The sequence below is a fragment of the Larimichthys crocea genome, chromosome IX (assembly GCF_000972845.2).
Source record: "Larimichthys crocea isolate SSNF chromosome IX, L_crocea_2.0, whole genome shotgun sequence".
Lineage (NCBI taxonomy): Eukaryota > Metazoa > Chordata > Actinopteri > Sciaenidae > Larimichthys > Larimichthys crocea.
Genome location: NC_040019.1, coordinates 10,749,086 through 10,770,363, shown reverse-complemented (window position 1 = coordinate 10,770,363; position 21,278 = coordinate 10,749,086). Strand labels below are relative to the sequence as shown.

Genomic DNA, 21,278 nt, shown 5'->3' with positions numbered 1-21,278 from the left:
TTTTTCAGCCCTAGCTCCTGGCTTGGCCTTTGCCTCAGCTCTCCAGCCTCATCTCTGGTTCCAGACCTTTAGGCCCTGGTCAGGCTTACCAGAAGTCTTTCAAACCCTCCACCCCCTCTGTCCTCCAGCCCAGCACCAAGACTCAGAACTGTCTATTCCCAGCCATAACCATACCACTCCAGTCTATGATCGCAAGCAGGTTTTTAGGCTTGGCCCATTGAGTGTTAGTATGTGTCACTCCCCTCCCCTAAGCACAGGTGGACTTGTAGGGAACGCTGCCAAATACTTTTGGTTTAGCAGGAGGGAGGGGTGTTGGCTGAGGCTGGTGGGTGTAGCAGTTTTTGTTTTGTTGTGTTTCTTAGATAACCGTTTCGTGGAACGGTACCTTTTCACTCCTCCAAATCACTGACACACCTTTAGAGCAAATTTGAGTCTCGAACGCTCTAGTAGCTCTCACTTTCACAAGTCAAGTCTGCCAGTGCTGAGACAGTGTTTCCTGACAAGGACTGAGTGCGAGAGAGGAACTGAAATCAAAACTTCTTAAAAGGTCAGTAACATCTAACTGTCTCTTTCACTCTCTCTTCTTTTCTGTTTTTTTTTTCCCTCCTTCGGTGTACTACTATTTCGCATATCCTAAAAAAGTCATAATGAGGGGTTCATATTTTCTGTGTGTTGTGGCAAAATTTCAAAGCATGCAAGAGCTGTCGGCTACCCACTGAGCACCAGAATCAGACTAAAGGATGGCTGACCTTTTGTAGAATCAGGTTCCTCTGTGTTCCCATTTTAAGTTGCAAATTGCTCCATGTCTGAAACTTTTTTTTTATAATGGGACATACAGTTAAAAAAAAAAGGGATGTCCAGTTATTCTCAGTGCTTCCAGAAACTTTCCTGTATGTGTGTGTTGTGTCTTGCAACAGATGTGCACACAATACAAGCCTCCCCCCTTCACATAACAACCACACAGTGAGGAGGAAGCAAGTGAAAGCATGACGAAGCTGGAACAGTTTGACAGACTGATATGATTTTTACTTTTAATTGTTATTGTAGCAGCAGTTTGTATAACTACATGAAGATTTTGTGTGCAAGATTTAAATCTCTATATGATATCTTACTTGTCATCCTCAAGATTCTGGCAAGAAGCGGCCAAAAGATTAAATGTAATACAGTCTGAGACGTTTTTTCCTTGATATGGTAGTAATAAATGGGTAATCTGACAAACTGAAACTTCGTCTCCTCCAGGAATCTATTCATAAGCACTTAGAGGTCAATTTTACTGTAACTTCAAATTCTCTGTGCGACATTCACACCTCTGCCCCCACATCTGTCTATGACCCCCTTCACATGAGAAACTGTTAACCTTTAAGTGAATCTAGCGGTGATTCTGGCTGATCTATCAGGTTTTCGTATTGCATTTTTCCATTGTCAAATCTGAGGTACTATAATTAGACTACCAGTAATTACTAGGAATTATCAGAATTTGATATACGTCAATTGCCCTACATTTTCCTGATAGTGAGAATGACATTGGGGCTTTACTGTTTAATTAAGAAGCTTGCGATGACTATACATAAACTAATTGCAGTTATTCACAAATCCTTTTAGCTCCCTGTTTTGATCTAAAAACAGGTAAAAATGTAATTAATGCAGCCTCTCAGCAGGGGAACGTTAGTTGTTCACACAGCCAAACGTTTCTCTTATCCAACCCATGATGGATAATTAATGAGAAATGAGAAATGAAATGTAGTTTCATTAAAATGTACTCTAAAAAGGCCAATGTATAGGTGTGAGGTAATGAAATGTAACAAAAACTGACTGAAAAGCAGCACTTCTTGTACAAAAGAAACAACAAAAAAAACAGACTTTAGATCATTCAGATTAGATCATTAACTAAATAAAACCAGCAGAACCTATAGAGCTGTCTTCCTGTCACAGTGAGGGTTACATGGGGATACGGTCTAGTACACATCTACACACCTATACTCTCGTCACACACCCTGGCTACAGCCCTCTGTCTGTCTCGCTCTCTCTCCAGGATTATGTGAATTGAATCTGATCCTTTAGGTCTTTTGTTACAGGGCCCCTGTGAGTTTAACAAACATTACCTGAGGCACATTTCATTCACGTTTGCACAATCTCACCTATAGTGTACTGTATATGATAATGTCAGCCAATGTATTCAAGTATCTCTATAAAGGAACTGACTTTGTATTTGTGCAAAAAAAAAATGAGTGTGTAAAAGTGTGTGTGAGAATGTCAAAGTACTTGATTGAGAGAAAGAGAGATTTGAGTGTCGTGGATGAATGTGTCAAGTGAATGAGGATGTTGTTTCATAATTGCAAAATGATGCAATGTGTTCATTATGAGCCTGACAGAGTGAATGAGTCCACACGCCTTCTTCCCACCTGACAGCGTGTGGGCATGCCCATGTAACAGCATTTACACGGGGATGCACAATCTGATTTTAACCTCCTATGACACAGATGTCATCTTGTCACAGTTGTCTAAACTCAGATTCAGTGTTTTCAAATCCTGCTCAGACAGCTAAAACCGAATCTTATCTATGCCAATAACTGTCATCCAATTAGCTACCCTCAAAAACCCGACTTGTATTCAGGTTATTATATGTATCATGTATGTCCACAATGGCCCGAGAAGCCGTTTGTGTGTGCATGCGTGCGTGTCCGCCCTCCTCCGTAGGATCGAGGTCCAGGTTTTGTTGTGTGTGTGTGGAGTTGGGCTGGGTGAGTAAGCCGCCCCTCACAGATGAATAGAGGATGGGAGGAGGCTTGAAGAGGCTGCCGTGGGTGGGAGGCCCGAGCCCTGCCAAAAAAGCTCCTTCTGTGGGATTTGTGTACTTTTGCGTTCCTCACGAAACATAGCGCCTGGCTCAAACGACAAAGCAGCCAGGGAGGCAGGCACTCGCACTCCCAGAGGTCGGCTCGATCGCACCCTCTTTGCTTCTTAAGCTATAGCCTTTCTTTACATTTACGATTTCTCCATTTCTACCATTTTTCCCCCTCTGTTCCTGCTACTGTTTTCCTGCACTTTTCAGTATTTTTCTTTTAATTGTGACAAATATTGAGCAACAAATTTATGAATAACTTGTAATATTAGAAATGTGTTTTTGTCAGTGGAATCCCTGCAAGAATTTATAATTTGCATCAGTATATAACATTAGTTTTGAGGCATATTTAAAGACATAAAAGTGATTCTTAAAATAAATAAACCAACACCAGTTTAATTAATATTCCCTCGAGTGCCCAAAAACCTTTGTCTTAAATTAAATCAAAATTAAGATATCTTTTTTTGTAAATCAACCCTTTTTTAAATTTAAAGTCTTCCTTAAAATGCACACACCATCAGCTGCAGCACATTAAGTCACATGTCTGTGAATATCTTTTCTTTTAATTCCTCACAGCACTCATATTTCTTTTACTTAATCAGAGTGAGAATGTGTCTCACAGTTTCTTGTAATCAGAGTTATGTTTACTTATACATACTGATACATTTCTGAAATGTCAGTGGCGGTTGAAAATTGTAATGTGGTTGTGCAATGAAGCACTTTACATACAAATTGTGGGTGTTTCCTGAACGTTACCTAGATAATAGAAAATAGGCCCCTGTAACCACTGGCAACCCACCTAGCCTCAGCCTGGTGACAAGTGCAAAGAGATATGATTCTCAGCTTGGCAATCAGGCAAAATTATCACTGAGTAAATTAGAAAATTAAAGCTCTACTTTACAGAACAGAGCTGCAAAGATGTTGCAGGAAACATAAGAGTCGAATGTCATTCGGCATCAGGGAGTTAGGTGAAGAAAAGAAGAAAGGGAAAAAAAAAAAGAGAGCACGATTTCATAATGTCTAAAAGAAAGATCTGGGTTGAATAAGTGGGTCCACCCACCTGTGTGTGAGAGGCAGCGAGAGAGAAAGCAGGGCTGGATGGCAGTTTTAGAGACATGAGTGTGTGGGTTAGGCTAGCTGGCCTGCTTATGCTATCTAATCACTGGGAGAGAAAGGAGAGCAGCATGCCTTGATCCACCCACCCACCCCAGACAAACAGCAGTTAGCCTGCTAAGTACTATATGTGGTCGCCTGCAGCTCTGGGCCGAACATGGGGGAACAGAGATAAAATGTGACAGAGTCTACAGGTAACAGACATTCAGCACAATTATGTCTCATTCTGTGCTAGGGAGAAAGAGAGATGTGTCAATCTGGAAGCTACTATGGGTCACGACTGCTTGTGAGAGAGTGTGTGAGTGCGAGGCACACTTGGTGTGTGTCGCCGGTGGAACATGTAGGCCATAATCCAGCAGGTTTCAGGTAGAAATAAAACTAATGAGAGTCCATTGACGGGTTTTTAAAGCAAATTAGCCAGATTTGTTTTAACCTAAGGCAAGTCGCTGAAAATAAGTAATGGATTCACTCATGAAACCAACATACACACTGATCGGGGGAATAAAATAATCATGTATGTTAAGATTTTCTTTGTCTTCGATTATTAGCAGCCTTATTAGCATGATTTATGTTACTGCCGTGTTGATTCTTCTGCATCTCTTTTGGGTCAGATGCAGATTAGTTACCTGTGTGATACCCGAGTGAGTGGGTGGGATAAGAGACCAAAAATAGCTGACCTACGCATCACACACGCTTGCGTATTTGTGAGTGTGCATGTGGTTTAATGCGGTCCGCCACCTCGTGCATTCGTGTGTGTGTGTGTATGTATGTGTGTGTCATGACAGGCATCTGTCTCCCCTGCCCTGCAGCCTGACTGGTTTTAATTAGGAGGTGCCAGAGTGCCCGAGGGCTCTCCTGCTGACACACACACACACACACATACACATGCGCGCATACCCGCAAACATGCACACACACACACACGCACGCACACACTACCCGAGGGCAGACAGAGGCTGTCCCGCCAAGGCTGGCCTCCTTCTCGTTATCACCATAAGGAGTTGTCCTCATTCACCCCACGACCCTCCCAACACGCCGACACGCTCGCACACACACACACACAAACACTCACACCGAGCAAATCAAATGAACACAGCACAATGCCGAGATGCATTCAGAAGCAGCGGCGTGGAAGTGGTGGTTTGGAGGTTTGACTCCTTGTACATTTTGTTTGCAGTTTTCAGATTTACATTACATTTTCATATCGTAGCGCGGGCGAATCAATAAATAAAAGTGACCTTAAACCTAAAGGATAATCATATTTGTCTTCAACAAACATCAGCGCAGACATTCGAGTTATCCTCACAGTGACTGGGTTTATACTACGCTGTGTATTATGGCCACCTGTGAAACACTGTAACTCTTTCAGTGCTCACAGTTTGAAATATGCAGCTTGTGTACTTTACCTCCCTTCTGGCAAAACGTCCAGTCCTGATTAGGATGTTTGAACAGAAGACAAAATAGTAGAAAGGAAAAAGCACAAACAGACAGCTCAGCAGAAAGTGAACGCCCTAACCTCACTCACCCGAATGGCATGCTCCAAGGTGAGTTCTAATGACTTTTAGTGCAATGACAGATAGGTGTGAGCGTTCGTATGTGATTGAGTGATGCAGTAAGGGTAAGTAGGTGTGCACACATGCCTGCTCCCGTTTGTGTTGAAGCAACATTGCATCTGTGTATGTGTCTGTCCTTGGAGACAGAGGGTGTAGACCTGGGAGGCTGCCGCGATGCTCTAAATGTGGGGGGATGACTGCCTCCCTTTCCTGCTTCTCTCCCACACCAGGCCACACCTGGTGTCCAAGTCACCGGAGTAAAGGGCATAAGTCAGGCTGTTTGTGTGTCTGCAGTTATTAATCTAGGGAGGGGTTTCACCTTCGCTGAACTCTTTTTCCATGTTATTTTATCGGGTTCCCATTGCCACATAATTTCAAACTGTTGAGTACAGTTTACCAGTTAGCTGTTCAAGGGGACAGCAACCTGGGATTAAAATGTTTTTGGGAAGGTCGAACAACTTTAGAAATCCCCACGCTGGAATTCGGGGGGAGTTCTGACATTCACGCACACTTCACATAGTGATTGGCCAGATGTTTGGAGATTCCTCAGCTCTCCTTTTTTAATTTTTCAATCGTACGCATCTATTTCTGCCACTTTTGATGTGCACATACAAAGGAGTGGAACAATAGGAATGACTTCCAGGAGAGAGGAGTGGGCTCTTATCTGAACAACTCCTCCAAACTAAATGTCAAATTTTTTGTTCACACCCTCTAAAAACAACACAGACAAGTCCTTTCTGAAATGATCTGATGCCAATGCTTGAGATTCAATTTAGGCACGAATGGAACATCATGGTTTGGGTTAAAGTGACAACTTGGTTTAGGTTTAGTGACCTTCGTCTTTAAGGTTACAATAATACATAGTCAAGGTTTATTGCTGATTTGAAACAGGGAAACAATTGAAACAAAAGTCTGGTGTTTTATTGACTCATCCATCCACCCCAACATCCTATCGATGCGGACCTCCTTTGTTCCCGACATATAAGAGTCATACTGTGTCCACTAGGGGGCTTAGTCAATTAAATATAAACATAGCTTTTTGGCACTTCGTGAATCAACTGATGCTGTTGTTCTTTCTGGGTGCATAGTCTCCGTAATTCCCATATTCAGACAACTTTGTCACCAGATTTCCCCTGCGTTTTTGAGCGTAGGTATTTGGAACAACTATCAACACTTTTGAACACATCGTACAAACCAGCTCTTTTCAAGCATAACCCGACCCTTAGCCGAACTCTCCGAACTTTGTTGCTGTTGTTCCAGGGTAAAGGTATGGTTTTGTGGCCAATGCTGTAACACTGATGTTTTTTAATTACTGCACACTTAACGTACCAAAACAGTTTTAGGGGCGATTGCTGCAGAACTAACGGGAGTACGTAATTCATGTGATTAACTGAACGAATGATACAGGTCATAAACCGTTTTTAATCAACTCTCCCACTTCAGCTGCTAACCAAATAGCTAGTTCTGATTTTTGAAAGTGGTAACACACTGTGCAGAATCAAAGAGAGAGGGCTGATCACTGGAAAACTAGTGATTTTGAACTGGAGTTTCTGGTTATGCATGTAGAAAACTGGTTTATTCAAACACTAGTGGTAGGTTTGTGTATACCAGACAGCTATTACACAATTATGCTTTCTAGAGTAGTAAAAGGATTTTCTTTTTTGAATATTGTTTTTGCAGCATTAAGGGAACAGTGTTCAAGGCTAGTAGCTCTTAAACCTCCAAAAACTGAATTCATCATAATGACAAGCCTGTAAGTGTATCCTGACGTTACTGCTGCTTTAACACATATTCTGATGATTTGCTAATTTTGTGAGAGTCTTAGAGAGTCCAAGTGTAGATTCAAGACATTTTTTCTGTTTTCTGATTTTTCTGTTTGCTTACTGCGTTTATGATACTGCACAGTAAGCCACGTTGAGTACAGCATCCAAGTCTCCATGAGATCAACTTTATGTAATGATGCTTCACACCCCATCCCCCCTCCAAAGTGCCAGTCTGGTGCCCTGGTACATGCATCTTGCTGGGCGCAGTAGGTGGCAGTAAACAGGTACGTTGAGACGTGAGACAGACAGATAGACAGATTCTCATATCACTCATGTGACTGTTCGCACTCATGACTGACTGAGCGACAAGACTCATCACCTCTTGATGTAGCATAACACTCCCCGATGAAGGCGGAGGGAAATCAATATTTAGCCTGCCGATAATACTAGACATTTTCCTTGCCCTGTAGACAAGAATATATTTTGCAAAATGATACATTTTCATGTATGTAAATCTGCCTTTTAGCCTTTTCACTGCGTGCACATCACAATAGGTCTAAAAACGCTTATAGATTTGCACCATAAAAATAAGCTGCAGAACAAATTAATGTGTTTTACACCATAATTTGTAACATTAGACCACTGCTTTGTGTCAATCATGCCCTAGACAGTTTGCAGCGCAGCAGCCTGCAGTTTTACAGAGTTTAGAACAAAGCAGTCCACACAGGTACCACTTACAGTGTGTTGCTATGACGGCAGCGGCGTGTTTAGAATAGATAGCCGATCTTATAGGATGGCAAATGTTGTTTTTCTGGCTGTCTGGCTGGCCTGCTTGCAGTTAGTGGCTAACCCTGTTTATATATACTAAATGCCAATGTGAGCTGACCTCAGCTCTCACCCTGTACAAAACAGTGTAAACCACCATGGGCATGGGCTGTGGTTTACTTTGGTCTGTGTTTTCTCCAGGGGGAAGTGGGCATAGCAGTCTGATGTACACTCTGATGTCTACTTGTTTGTGGAGGTTAACTCGACACAATTTGACTGCTTTCACAGTATGATTGTCGGTTATGATTTATGGACGTTTAGAAATATTTTAGTAGATTTGAAGGTCCGGTAACCACTAAGATAACTGCCTGACTGCATATTCTACCTTCACGAAACTGCTAGCATTTGTACTCATGTGTACGTGTGATTACTGTACCAATTGTTTTAAAAGAGAAGCAGCTTTGGGTGAACAATATATCACTCATGCGGTGAAGCTTTCCTGCTGTCGGCAAACTTAATTGAAAAAAAAAAAAAATTAAGTATTACAAAGGGTGTGGTTTTATGATGTCATACAGGAAAGCCCAATGGCTGTTTCAGATCCTGTGAATGTGCTATGTCATAACATTTGGCCTGTCTGTGAAAGCAAAGGAAACACTTTTTCTATCTTGTTCTTTCTCTCGTTCTGCTTCCCACTGTGTCATAAACACAAACACACACACACACACACACACACACACACACACACACTCATACATCGACACAAGCTGAGGAAGTTGTATAGGAAGCCTTTCTCTGTGCCGTTGATTTGTGTTGCTATGAACTCGTTACCGCAAACTTGTCTCCCTCTCTCTCTCTCTCCATTCTCAGCATTGAATATCCCCCCCAACTCTTCTACATTTAAGTCTATGCAGCTTATTTCTGCACTACTTCATAAGGCTGAACTTCCTCCTCCTCTTCACAGACGGAGGTTGGTGCTCACCAACAGTTATCTTGCTTTAGCGCTTTCTGACTCAAAACAGGAATCTAACGTTGGCCCTCTGTCTGCTCTCCTCAACCCGCTTTTTGAAACCGTGGTTAAAAAAAAAACGTTTCAACCAAAAGGGAAAATAAGTCTGCACCAAGTCGCGTGTGGTGTTTTTCAGCATTTGTGGTTTAATTCTGTCTCAGATATAGTCAGCTTTTTAAGCAATATTTCCGTTCAAATTAACACCATTGACTGAATCGAGGTTCTGCAGGGTGACACACCAAAGTGTGTTAATGTTTTCCAGTAATTAGTCTGTTGTGACTCAATATTTATGGGGTGACACTTTGCTGACACCTGTCTTTGACCCATATTATCTTGAGTTTGTTAAATGTGAGAGATAAGAGAAAATAGCAGCATTTTAAACAGGTGTAAAACCGAAACACACTTGTGTTTCACGCTTCTGTATTATTACTTTTAGTCCTGTACATTCCAGCTTGAGACTACCCAACAGAGGTGCACAAAATAGTTTTCCAACTTTTCTCTCTCTTTCTCCTTTCCTTTTTTTTTTTTTTTTTTAACCCTCCCTCAGTCTCCCCAAACAACCCCTTCGAGTTTCTTTGCCCCGGTCCCTTTATACCAAAATCCACTCTAACACAACTAAAAATTCATTTTGTCTGACCTAAATCAGAGGGTGTCTGCGCCATGGGCTTATTACACAGTGCGCTTAAACTTGTGTTGTGGAGGAGGATGGGGTATTATTATCTTCCAGCTACCCACCCTGCTATAAAAACTAGTGGTGCGACATCTCCACAGCGCAGTGCTGCTGCCCTCCCTCCCTTCCTCTCACTCTCTCGCTCGTCCTACATGAGCCACACACAACAGTGAGCCTGACTCTTAACTCCACACCAGCCACTCTGCTACACAGACAGACCCAAGAATCACACTCTGCTCTCCTCTGTTGCGCTGCTTTTGCTTCTCTCCATTGGATATTCCTCCCTGGGTGTTTCTTCTTTTTTTTTTTTTTTTTTTTTCCATTTTTGTGAATGGGCATCCGTGGCCGGTGTGGGGAGCTTGTGAATGGACTGACTGCCTGGCTGACTGACTGACAGACTGGCAAAGAGAGAGGCAGCTGTGTTTCAATTAAAAAGGGCAATGCTGAGAGGTCAAGCGAGGAGCAACAGAGCCTCTTAGTAGTCTGGAAATACAAAGACACGTGAGGGGAATCGAGAAACTGAAGGTACGGTAGGTGATGGTTGCTGAAAGCTGAGGAATATATAATATCAAGTCGTGTGAATTTATGTGGATGCCAGAGTTTTGGAGCAAGCACATGGGTGTGTGTCTGTGCGTATATGTCTATAAGAATTTGTCACATTGTTACAGAGTGTGCATGTGTGTGAACAAGCTTGCACTTCTGCGTTGGGTTACAGTGTGCACACGTGCATCACTTAGAGTCCCTTATTTGCAGAGTGTTTATATGAGCTTACAGCTCCAGATCATAAAGGCCTGACAAGTTGCAAACAGGTCAATAAAGTGACTTAATGACTCACGTAATTATTTAGAATGTAGTGTAAATATTGTGCTATAAGATTCTGAAAATAGCATGGGCATTTATAGCATCTCAGCACGTCAAACATGGTAGTTTTAGTGGACTTAAGTATGTGTTTTGTCTCCAGCGGTAATTATACATTGCAATTTTAGATGTTCCATATCTCTTCGACATTCTCCTTTATAAATCCTCAGGTAATTCATAAAGTTAAAGTGGATGTTTGTGAGTGAGGACAAAATAAAAACATGTTATGGATTTGAGGCTGAGCTGTAAATTACTATTTACAGCAGGCTTGTTGTCAGCCGGCTTATAGACCTCTTACCTCATGTAGTTACAAAATGCCATTACCAGAATTACCATTAAAATTGTTTACCAGCTGCTGTTCAGGTTTATTTGCACTCGCTAAATTCTTTATTCAAATCGTGAACAAAGAAATTTAAAGTCTAGCATGGAGGATACAATCGGTTTAAGGTGGGATATGAAATATGAAATTCAGAAATGGCGTGTAATGTGAAATAAGGAGATGTTAACAATGACATCGTGTTGCTGGTTTTCAGAAACAGGAAGATTTGTGAAGTCACTTTAAAAGAGTACCTGTGGTTAAACACCTACTCAACAGGCTCACAAACTGTGACAGGAAATGTATTACAGATCAATGTCATACCAATGATATGTTTGCTTAATCACATACTTGAACTCTGATTAAATCTCATTAGCTGTAGTCAGGTTTCAGCCTACACCTGCCAGTATGATGTAAATGCTTTTCACTTTTGTTCTTGAATCTTAAAAAAAAAAAAATGTTTTATTACATTTTCAGTAAGTTATGGTGATGATTAGAAAAGCTGACCTTTTTTTCAGGGTCCCATTTCTAAATATTAGAAAAATACAAATAAAGACATTTTTAACCAAGGCTAAATTATAAAACCTACTTCAAAAGTAGATTTTAAATTTTTTTTTATAATTGCATAATTCTTTTTGGTACTGAATTCAACCTTCTTCGGAAGATTCTGGGGTCTTTATTCGAACCAAACAAAGACGTAGACGTAGAGAAAGAAACATAAGGTGATGTGGAATGAGAAATAATCTGTCCATTGTTTCACGGCAAATAGTCTAGAACCAACATTCTTAATCGTAGAACCGATGTTTAGCAGTGAAACCATAAACTTTTGTTTACTTTGGGGGTGAGAGAAATAATGGTGTGTAGCTGTGGGCCCCCCTGAAGGCTCGAGAGATGACACTTAGTGCAAACAGGCTGTCTTGGATTGGCCTCCAGTTCTCTGGAGACCAGATACAGTGTTTACTTCAAATTATCCCATTTCATCATACAAAAATGATTTATTAAAGGACTAAATTGTTCATTATTTGCTTAAATAAACGTGATGGACAATAAAATATAATAAAGAATGGATTGGTGGAACTGCTGAAACTGTCGAGTGAGGTTTATGCTGCTAGATTTTTGGAAATCTGTTGAACTTTGAAGGCCGGTTTTCAATTAAAACGCTAAATGATACAAATATTTAATATCATTCAGTGTGTACCTACTAAACAGTGTGTATGGCAATATAACAATTCACTGAAACCGCATTTGTTTTAAAACGGTGTAAATGTGCACCAAACTTCACATAAATAAGTTTCAAGCGACTTTTCAACTTTTAAGAAAAAACTTGAGCAGTTAAATGTTAAATTTCAGCCATGTGGTGTGACTGGCATTATATACGGTTCAACTGTACACCTGCTCAAATTGACAGCAATTAAGACACAATTTAAAAACTCTCCCTATGCGGCCTATAGGCTCCAGACAATTGTCATTTAAAACACCAACCAAGGAAGTGTCTCCTCAAGAAACAGGTGCACTGGTGTTTTACTGGTGATAATGGACTTCCTTACACAGTAGGTCAAATGAATGTCTCCTCCTAATAAGGGGGTGACTTTTGGCTGTCAATACTATAAATTATTGGCCGTGCAATTGTCCGTCTGTGACAGTTGTTTAGCAGGTGTTTGCTATGGGCAGTTGGTGACAGGGGTAAACTTTGGCTGCTGGTGATTTAGCATGTGGGTCAGGTGGATGCACTGGCCTGACAGGGATAAACTAGGCTTTGGGTGTTGTAGCTTACAGGCCAAATGAGTGTCTGCCTGTGACAAGGGTTGAGATGGACATTAGCTGCTGATTTGTGGTCTGAGCGGTCAGGGCTGGGGACAAGTTAGCCGCTCTACTCTGGGCATAATGATGATACAGCTGCAACAGGGACAGAGAGAGGAGGAGGAGAGGAGGAAGAGGAGAGGAGAATGATTAGGAGGAGGAAGTGGAGGTGGAGGTGGAGGAGAATGAGGAGGAGGAGGAGGAGGAGGCGGAGGAGGAGGAGGTGGTGGTGGTCAGAGCCCGGAAAGCAGATAAAGTTCTTGGGAGAAAGACGACATTGAATGGAGGTGACACATAATTTGGGGTGGGAGTGCTGAGTTGAAAGTGTTACTGACTAAGTGAGGCATGAGAGGAGACGTGGCCAGTACAGGAAGGCCAAAAGAGAGACAGACAGAAAGGCACGACTGTCCATTAGAGGTCAGTTTAATAATTGAGTTGAATAGTTTTCACGTGTGGAACTGAAATTCCCGTGGAGTAAATGAATTCAGCGATACATGTGTGATAAGCAGAAATACATGCCACAGCTGATGATTGCAAAAACTTTCACTATTTATTCTGTCACCTAATAATGATAGGTTTTTGTTTTTTTTGACATTTAATGGTTCAAAAAACGGGTATTGAAAAAGTCAGATTATCCTACCATGCCTGTGCTTGAGGAGTCAGATGAATAAAGAGCCAAATGACTTAAACAGTAATTATCAGAGCCCTTTCACAAGGCGTCCCCACCCTGGCTGCTCTGATGGGTGGAGGGATGTGAGTGTAAAGGGTTAAGGATGTTTGGCTGATGAAATGTCGCTCCAGGACCTTGTGGTGGGAAAGCTGTGCCCTCCTCCCCTCCCTGTCTATGTGGCACATCCTCCTTAGATCCTCTCCACATTGTAATTAGGGGCCGGCCGCTAAGAGCTAGCACTAGCTAGTGGCAGGCAAACAGTGGGAACCGAGGGGAGTGGTGCTCGCTGGGGCACCAGGCGAACAAACACCAACAGCAGCACGTGTCCCATAGTTCCAGGAGTGGGTGGGATGGATCGAAAGCAAACGAATGACAGCGGATTCACGAAGCCCTCCCAGTCTTTTTCTCTCCCTCTTATCCACTCAGTGTTGTTCCAAGCTCTGCACTATTGTTTGCCTTGGCAGGCTGTTACAGGGAGGGGCCCCTGCGCTGGTGTTTGTGCAACCTGTTAGGGAACTTTTAGGGCCATCTGATCTCTTCTTTGCTCTCTCACTGGAGATTCTCTCACCTTTTACCCAGGCTATTACTTTTATGAATGTTGTACACATGGCGTGAAATAGAATAGAAAAAGGATATTGTTCTGTCTTTGTGGAGACGACATTAATCTGCAGAGGACACAGCAGAATCAGTGAAAGTTTTAATGCGGATGAGTTTGTCGTACAGGATTTGTGTGAAATTTAATAGATACAATCTCTTTTTGGTTCATTATTCACTATTTCTACTTAAATATATCATTTCATCAGCTGCCCTGGCCACTGCAACTTTCTCTGTTGTTTCTTTTTTTTTTTTTTTTTTCAGTTTTCCCGTTAAGGCAGTTCTGTGTTGGTCTGTGGGCCTATATACTATACTACCTCCCCCTCTATACACATTTTAATTATGTCCACACTGTATCAATGGCATGAACATAGCAACAGTTACCTAGCAACAAGATCGACAAGAATAAACTACATGTAAGATTGGTATCCAAGTTGTATACCTGCAGGTGAACTAAGGGATTTTCTGAAATTGTTTTATTTTTTATTTTTTTCTTCCTGTGGTGAGATCTTCTGGAGCACAAGAGAGAAAGCAAGACACTCACACTGTGTGTGTGTGTGTGTGTGTGTGTGTGTGTGTGTGTGTGTGTGTGTGTGTGTGTGTGTGTGTGTGTGTGTGTGAAAGTCTGTGTGGCTTCAGCCCTGGCCCATTTAGAGCCAGTCAACAATACTGCTGCGGTGAGCGAGCCCGCTTCAAAGTATTTATCTACACATGCCTCCAGTGACCACCAAGTGTGGACAGCTAAGTTTAAGCTCTATTCATAGATGTGAATGAATGAGCACCCTGCCAGAGGAGGTTTTATCACCGTAACTGTAAACAACAGCACAGTGAATCAACAGGTAGGAACTCAGGCAGCTGTGGAATGATGGTTTTAAAGAAAAATGAACAAAGATTTTGTCTGTGCATCGAGGCAAAAATATCTGCTGTATTGAGCTCTTAGTCACTGTGCTGTAAATCAAATGTGTGTGGAGAGGCCAGGCTGCAAAGTAAGCATTTTGACAGGATACAGTATCTAGAGTACAATCTGACCTCTTTTGTCGTTCTCTATATTTCTCACCACATCCCAATCACACACCGTATTGTTCAAACGAACGTATCAGTTTGCTTTGTGCTCTGACAGAGACACACAATAGGGATGGACATTGCTCACTGCGCACTCCTCCACTTATCATCAAACCTTGTTGCATGCGAAAGTGTCAAACAGAGAAGAGAAACGTTTGATTTAATGTCTTATCAAGATGATGGGCTTCCCTAACTTGCACAGTTGCAACACGTTCCTACAAGAAATCGTGATTGCACACTTAAGAATAAATATTACCCAATGTGATGTTTGCTCAAAATGAGACATGCTGTATTTACCACTTGTTGCCTTTGCTGCACAGATGGCACACAAACAAGCATGCCTACAGTATATTTTAATAAAGTGAGACTGTCGCTCATTGTGGTAACAATAGCAGCTTCGGTTAAGAGTCTGTTTCTATTCTTTTTGAGAATTCATCTCATGATTAGATGCTGAATGCATTCTTTAAATCAGCGTTTTAGATCCTATTTCATTATTTACCATGCTCTCATCACTCTCCTGTTGGCACTTCCTCCTCAGGAGCATCCCTGTTGCAGAATCAAATGTTTATGATACTGACTTTTTGTTTGCCGAGGGAGTGAGAATCCACCTTTGTGGATTTAAGAGAATCGTTATATCGTTATTCAAGTGGAAATGCCTGTGATCAATCATTAAACGCCAACAGGAAATCAAAGAGGACACATTCAAATTATCTCCTCAGTTATTTTCACATTTTTCAAAGACCCTCCGTGTGGAACAAATTTTTTTTTACTCCCGCTCTATTTTTAATCCAAACCAAGATGTTACCCTCGTGACACATCTACTTGTTAATTATTTAGCTAAGCTTTAATAATACAAGTGTCACTGAGATCAAAAAGTGACCTGAGAACAAACTGTACTACATCAGCCGATATTTCAAAGTTTTATCATCAGGTATCTATAGTAATGTTTCTTTTTACTATTTTCTTTTCTTACATAAGCACAGTCATATCTTTTACTATTATACAAAATGAGCACACTTTCTTTTTTGGATTAGACAATAGAGTCGCTACATAGGAAATGTGAATATGAGAAAGATATTTTTCATGGTGTGGCAGGCTAATTATTTCTTGATCCAGATGCACAAAAGATTCTTCAAGGATTCTTTAAAATACTTTCAAAACTGTTGTAAAGTGTTAAATAACCTTATGGGTTTTTTGTGAAAGATTACCATAGGTTTATCTTTCACAAAGAGAGATGCTTAGCTCTCTCAATCAAAACATAATCACAAGAGAGTATTAACGGGGGCTTTGAGAACAAAATGTGGGTTCCGCAGAATGATGTCTTTTTCAGTTTGATCGTCTTAATTAAGTGTCACTAAACAGCTTATTGTTATTGCCTTCTGTCTAGATAATCAGCAGAGACAGAGAGAGGAGAATGGTTCATCACAGAGAAGAGGACCTGATTGGGATCCCCTTCCCGAATCACAGCAGTGATGTCCTCTGCAGCCTCAATGAGCAGCGCCGTGATGGGCTGCTCTGCGATGTCATCCTCATTGTTCGCGACCAGGAGTACCGCACCCATCGCTCCGTTTTGGCCGCCTGCAGCCAGTACTTCAAAAAGCTCTTCACAGTGGCCACCACTGACGGCGGGGACCACCATCAAACAGCGGCAGTGTACGAAATCGACTTTGTGGCTCCGGAGTCTCTCACAGCCATCCTAGAGTTTGCCTACACTTCTACTCTGACCGTGACGGCGTCCAATGTTAAAGAGATCCTGAACGCAGCTCAGATGCTGGAGATCCCCTGTATCATCAACGTTTGCCTGGAAATCATGGACAGCGGGGGTGGAGGCGGTGGAGGAGGACGAGTGGAGGAGGGAGAAGAGGACGAAGAAGAAGAGGAGGATGCAGAGGAAGATGAGGATGAGGAAGAAGAGGAGGAGGATGAAGAGGAGGACATGGGGTCCAGGAAGGATGAGCAGGAGGAGGAGGACAATGTCAGCGAGAGGTCGCTGCAGTCGTCGGAAAGTAGGGGGGAGCAGACACCACCTGGAGCGGAGGACTCGCCGCCTCCGAGCACCTCCACATACCACCAGCAGTTTGACCTGTCCTCCCAGTCACAGTCTCCAGACACCATGAGAGGAAAACAGGTACTAACCTCTACTAATCTGTTTTACTAATCTTGTATTTTCTGGGCAAAAAATTACAAATTAAATCCTCAATTCAAAAGACTGACAATGTTGTCTTGTGTTGCAGGAGAGTATGGAGAGTCGGGCTTTAAAGGATTTCTCCATTGAGTCTCTCCTCCAGGAGGGATTGTACCCCCGTATGTCGACACTGGACAGGAGGGCCAACTTCTCCCCTCTCCTCCCAGGCTTCTACCCGTCCATGTGGGCCGCAGAGTTCCCAGCGTTCCCTAAGCAGTTCCTGGACCCCAACCACCACCAGCATCCCCATGCAACAGCCTCACCACAAACTAGGCTCCCTCACGCCTTCCCCACCACCGCACCACTTGAGGCCTCCAGGCCCCTCGATCTAGCTGTGAAAAGAGAGATCATAAAGGAGGAGATGAAAGAGGAAGTTCCGCTTAGTCTGCTCCACGGCAACTTCCTGAAGGAGTTCGTCAGCTCAGGCCTGGGCGGCACCATGAGCGCTGGGTCAGCGCCTTCAGAGAGCCACGCTCTAGGTCCGATAAAGGATGAAGCCGACTTCCGGTCATACCTGAGCTTCCTGAGCTCTGCGTCCCACCTGGGGGCACTGTTCCCTCCCTGGCAGCTGGAAGAGGAGCGGAAGATGAAGCCCAAGGCGTCACAGCAGTGTCCAATCTGCAACAAGGTTATCCAAGGAGCTGGGAAACTTCCACGACACATGAGGACCCATACGGGAGAGAAACCGTACATGTGCACTATCTGTGAAGTACGATTCACCAGGTATGTGAAGCAGCACTTCTTATCACATGATCATTACTTCACTGCAAGAGTTTCATATTCGTGTGCCACGCAGAGGTTGAGAGCTTGTTTCTGTGACTACAAAGCAAAGGGGTTATGTAAAACAGCAGGGTTAGCGGAAAAGTACCCCATGTTTTTTTTGACTGAGGTTAATCTGTTTTCACCAAATCTGAATATCAAAGAGTTTGAAGTGGAAAGCCCCCTCCGCTGGTTTCTTTGCATTAGCGATATGTCACTCACCTACATCCTCCTCCTGTGCTTTGGCACATTTTCCACCTGTATTTTAGAGCATTACTTTAATGTTGACAGTGGAGACAAATCATTTTTACTGACTTTCAAACTCGCTTGTACTAGACAAGATCTAAAAGGCAAAAAGAAATGCAGTGCTGTAATTCATGTGTTAACCATTGCGCCCACAACATACTCTATGAAAACATGTGGTTTTGTTCTTTTCTCAGACAAGACAAACTCAAGATCCACATGAGGAAGCACACAGGTGAGCGTCCCTACATCTGCCTCCACTGCAACTCCAAGTTTGTCCACAACTACGACCTGAAGAACCACCTGCGTATCCACACGGGCGTCCGTCCATACCAGTGCGAGCACTGCTACAAAAGTTTCACACGGTCCGACCACCTACATCGACACATCAAGAGGCAGAGCTGCCGCATCTCCCGCCCCCGGCGAGGACGAAAACCAGCTGCTTGGCGATCCACACCCACCAGCAATTTCCTGTGCCCCCCCAGTGCCACCACCAACCGGTTTGAAGAGAACGGGTTAAGCCCCGCATACCAGGGAGTCAAGAATCACGGACTTGGGGAGATGCTCGGCCTCGGCAACAGGGGTCTGGGATTTAAGAGTGGGGACGGAGCGGTGAGAGAGAACAGGGAGGAACGGCGAGCAGAGGGGAAGCACGTCGCAGAGGAGGAGAATACAGGAGCAGGGAGGCAGAGGGGAGTGTTTGCCTTCGCCCTGGCTGGAGAAGAAGTGCTTACCCACTCTCCATTTTATGCTTCAACCTCTGACCCCTGGACCATGAGACTGGAGCGTGCTCCACCCATCCCTGAGCCGGCCAAATGAACTGTGGTCTATAGAAGAAAAAACAAAAAAGACAAGAAAGAAAGTCTCTTTAATCTCTCTGTCTGTTCTGCTCCAGGAAGCTAAAGCACCTTTTTAAAAAGTGAAAGAGTGAGATCAACGAACCTTTTGAAGCCTGCTGATGTGACTGTAGTGAAACAGACTTTTATTTTATTTCATTTCATTTTTGAGAAACACAGTCTAACTAAAATAATTTCACAGATGTCATGTTGAATAATTGTTTCAGCCCTGTGAATGTTTACAAATATTTTGATAGCATTTAAAAAAAGCCAAACTGTTTGACACTGCTAATGAGGAAAGCATATCGGAACGCTGTTATATATATTATTTGCATTTATCTACAAGGCTGTCTGAAATGCTATTAATTCAACTTCAACTACATAATTCTACAATGTCATCTAAAGTTAGATGAGATGAGGCTTTTATTTTGAAAAGAGTTCATATGCAAGAAAAGTAAAGTAAATCTTAAAAACCCAGAGCAGGACCTATTGTAATTGACTGTGATGAATGTAAAACAAGTGATTACATGTAAAAAATCCAATTTATTGTAGTAAAAGGTTATTATAGCATTTCAGTCTCATATTGAAAGGGAAGCGGAGTAAATGAATAAAATACAATTTAAATAAATGAGCCTTCATCCAAATAATCTACAGTGATTTTTATTTTGAATAGTTTAGTTAAAGTGTTCAAAAAAAGACCAGTGCTTTCGAAAAACAAACATTAAAAATGGTTTATTACAGGAGGACGTAGGCTGGCACATGTCCTGTAAGTACGTTTAATTATTTGATTATTTAATAATATTCAAAACAAAAACAAAGGGAACCCACTTGAAGTGTAATAAATCAGGATGTTTGGTAATGTGTTATTATCCTTCCACTGCCTTGTTCTGATTTAAGCTCCTCGTCTGCACTATTGTACATAGACACAAACTTTTTGGCCATGGTGGTGTTAATTACGGTTTGCGTTGCTGATGATGTAAAAAAAAATTAAAAATATATATATATAAATATATATATATATATATTGCTCTTAAAAGACTTTGAGGCATCCATCCAAAGACGTGTACTTTGATATTTCACAGACTTGAATAAGACTTTGTTTTAATGTTTATGAATATGTGTCATCAGAGGATGTATATTTCTGACTAATCAACTGCCGCTTTAGCTATACAGTATGCTTGTGTTTTTTCTGCTGCAACAAATCAAGAGGGTTTCAGCCCTGTTTTTCATATAATGTTCATCTCTGATTTGTGTATAAAGAAGTTCAAAAATGATTTGAATTGAAATGGGAAAGTATTTTCTTGCTATTTATGCGTATTTAAATGAATGAGCCTTGGCTATATTTTGCAAATCTGTTTTATAAAGACACTAAATGTTGAACTTTGCTCTTGTTTGGGAGTGTTCTTTTCATAAAATGAATTCTCTGTGTGCGTGTGCATCTTTCTATCTATCTCTATTGTGACAACGTTTTTGGATAGTGAGGACATTTCGGTCGGCCTTCACTTCTTTAAAGGACTGCTAGAGGTGAAGACTTGGTTTTAAGGTTGAGGTTAGGTTAAATGCGAGGCAGTGTACATCCCATTAGGGTAAGTGTTAGGGTTAGGTATGTAGTTGTGCTGGTTAGGGTTAGGAGCAACACTTGCAGTGAGGATCCTGACAATGGGATATATAGGCAGCTAGACAGGATTCCCTAACAAAACAGTTCTCGTGAAATTTAATAAACGGTTGTATATGAGTAAGTACAAAGTATACTATATTTCATTTTGGGTAAATAACTTAACAGTAATATAAAAAATAACACCAACATAGGGTCAAAACAACCTTTTTTCTTGGATTTAATTGTTGAACAAATGGTTTTTTCCCCATGGGTAAAGTGAAGCTGGTATTGAGTCAATGCTTTTTGAATTTGAGTAATTCTGACACTGTGATTTTTTGTCTTTGAGGGAAGATTTGTTTCTTAAATGTTTGTATTTCGGATAAAATCATTAATCTCCTGAAAAGTGGTTTAGCGGTGAATTAACTGCGAATAGTATTTATTATCATTTCATCATTTTAGACATATTTTGTCAAAGCTCAGACCAATCTGAGAGTCATTAACATCCATGTATCTCTTTAATGTTTATTTTTATTGGGACGAGTACATAACATAGACCAATGCAACATACCACAGCATTTATACCCGAAGCTTGTTTGCTGTACCGGTCCCTGGGTGGGTCTTTAAAATCAACGAAACTCAACAAGAAA

General features: G+C 41.9%; 1 protein-coding gene across 2 annotated transcripts; it reads left to right on the top strand.

Moving 5' to 3' along the window:
- Positions 1 to 278: 278 nt before the first annotated feature.
- zbtb7c (zinc finger and BTB domain containing 7C) lies at positions 279 to 20,411 on the top strand. Of its 2 annotated transcripts, none has more exons than XM_019275529.2 (4): positions 279 to 547; positions 16,399 to 17,139; positions 17,246 to 17,919; positions 18,396 to 20,411. In XM_019275529.2, exons 2-4 carry the CDS (start codon positions 16,426 to 16,428, stop codon positions 19,015 to 19,017), a joined length of 2,010 nt encoding a protein of 669 aa, XP_019131074.1. In that variant the 5' UTR covers positions 279 to 547; positions 16,399 to 16,425; the 3' UTR covers positions 19,018 to 20,411. The 2 variants fall into 2 exon arrangements, with proteins under 2 accessions (XP_019131074.1, XP_019131073.1); XM_019275528.2 differs by lacking the exon at positions 279 to 547 and adding an exon at positions 8,100 to 10,236.
- The last annotated feature ends 867 nt before the right edge of the window (positions 20,412 to 21,278 follow it).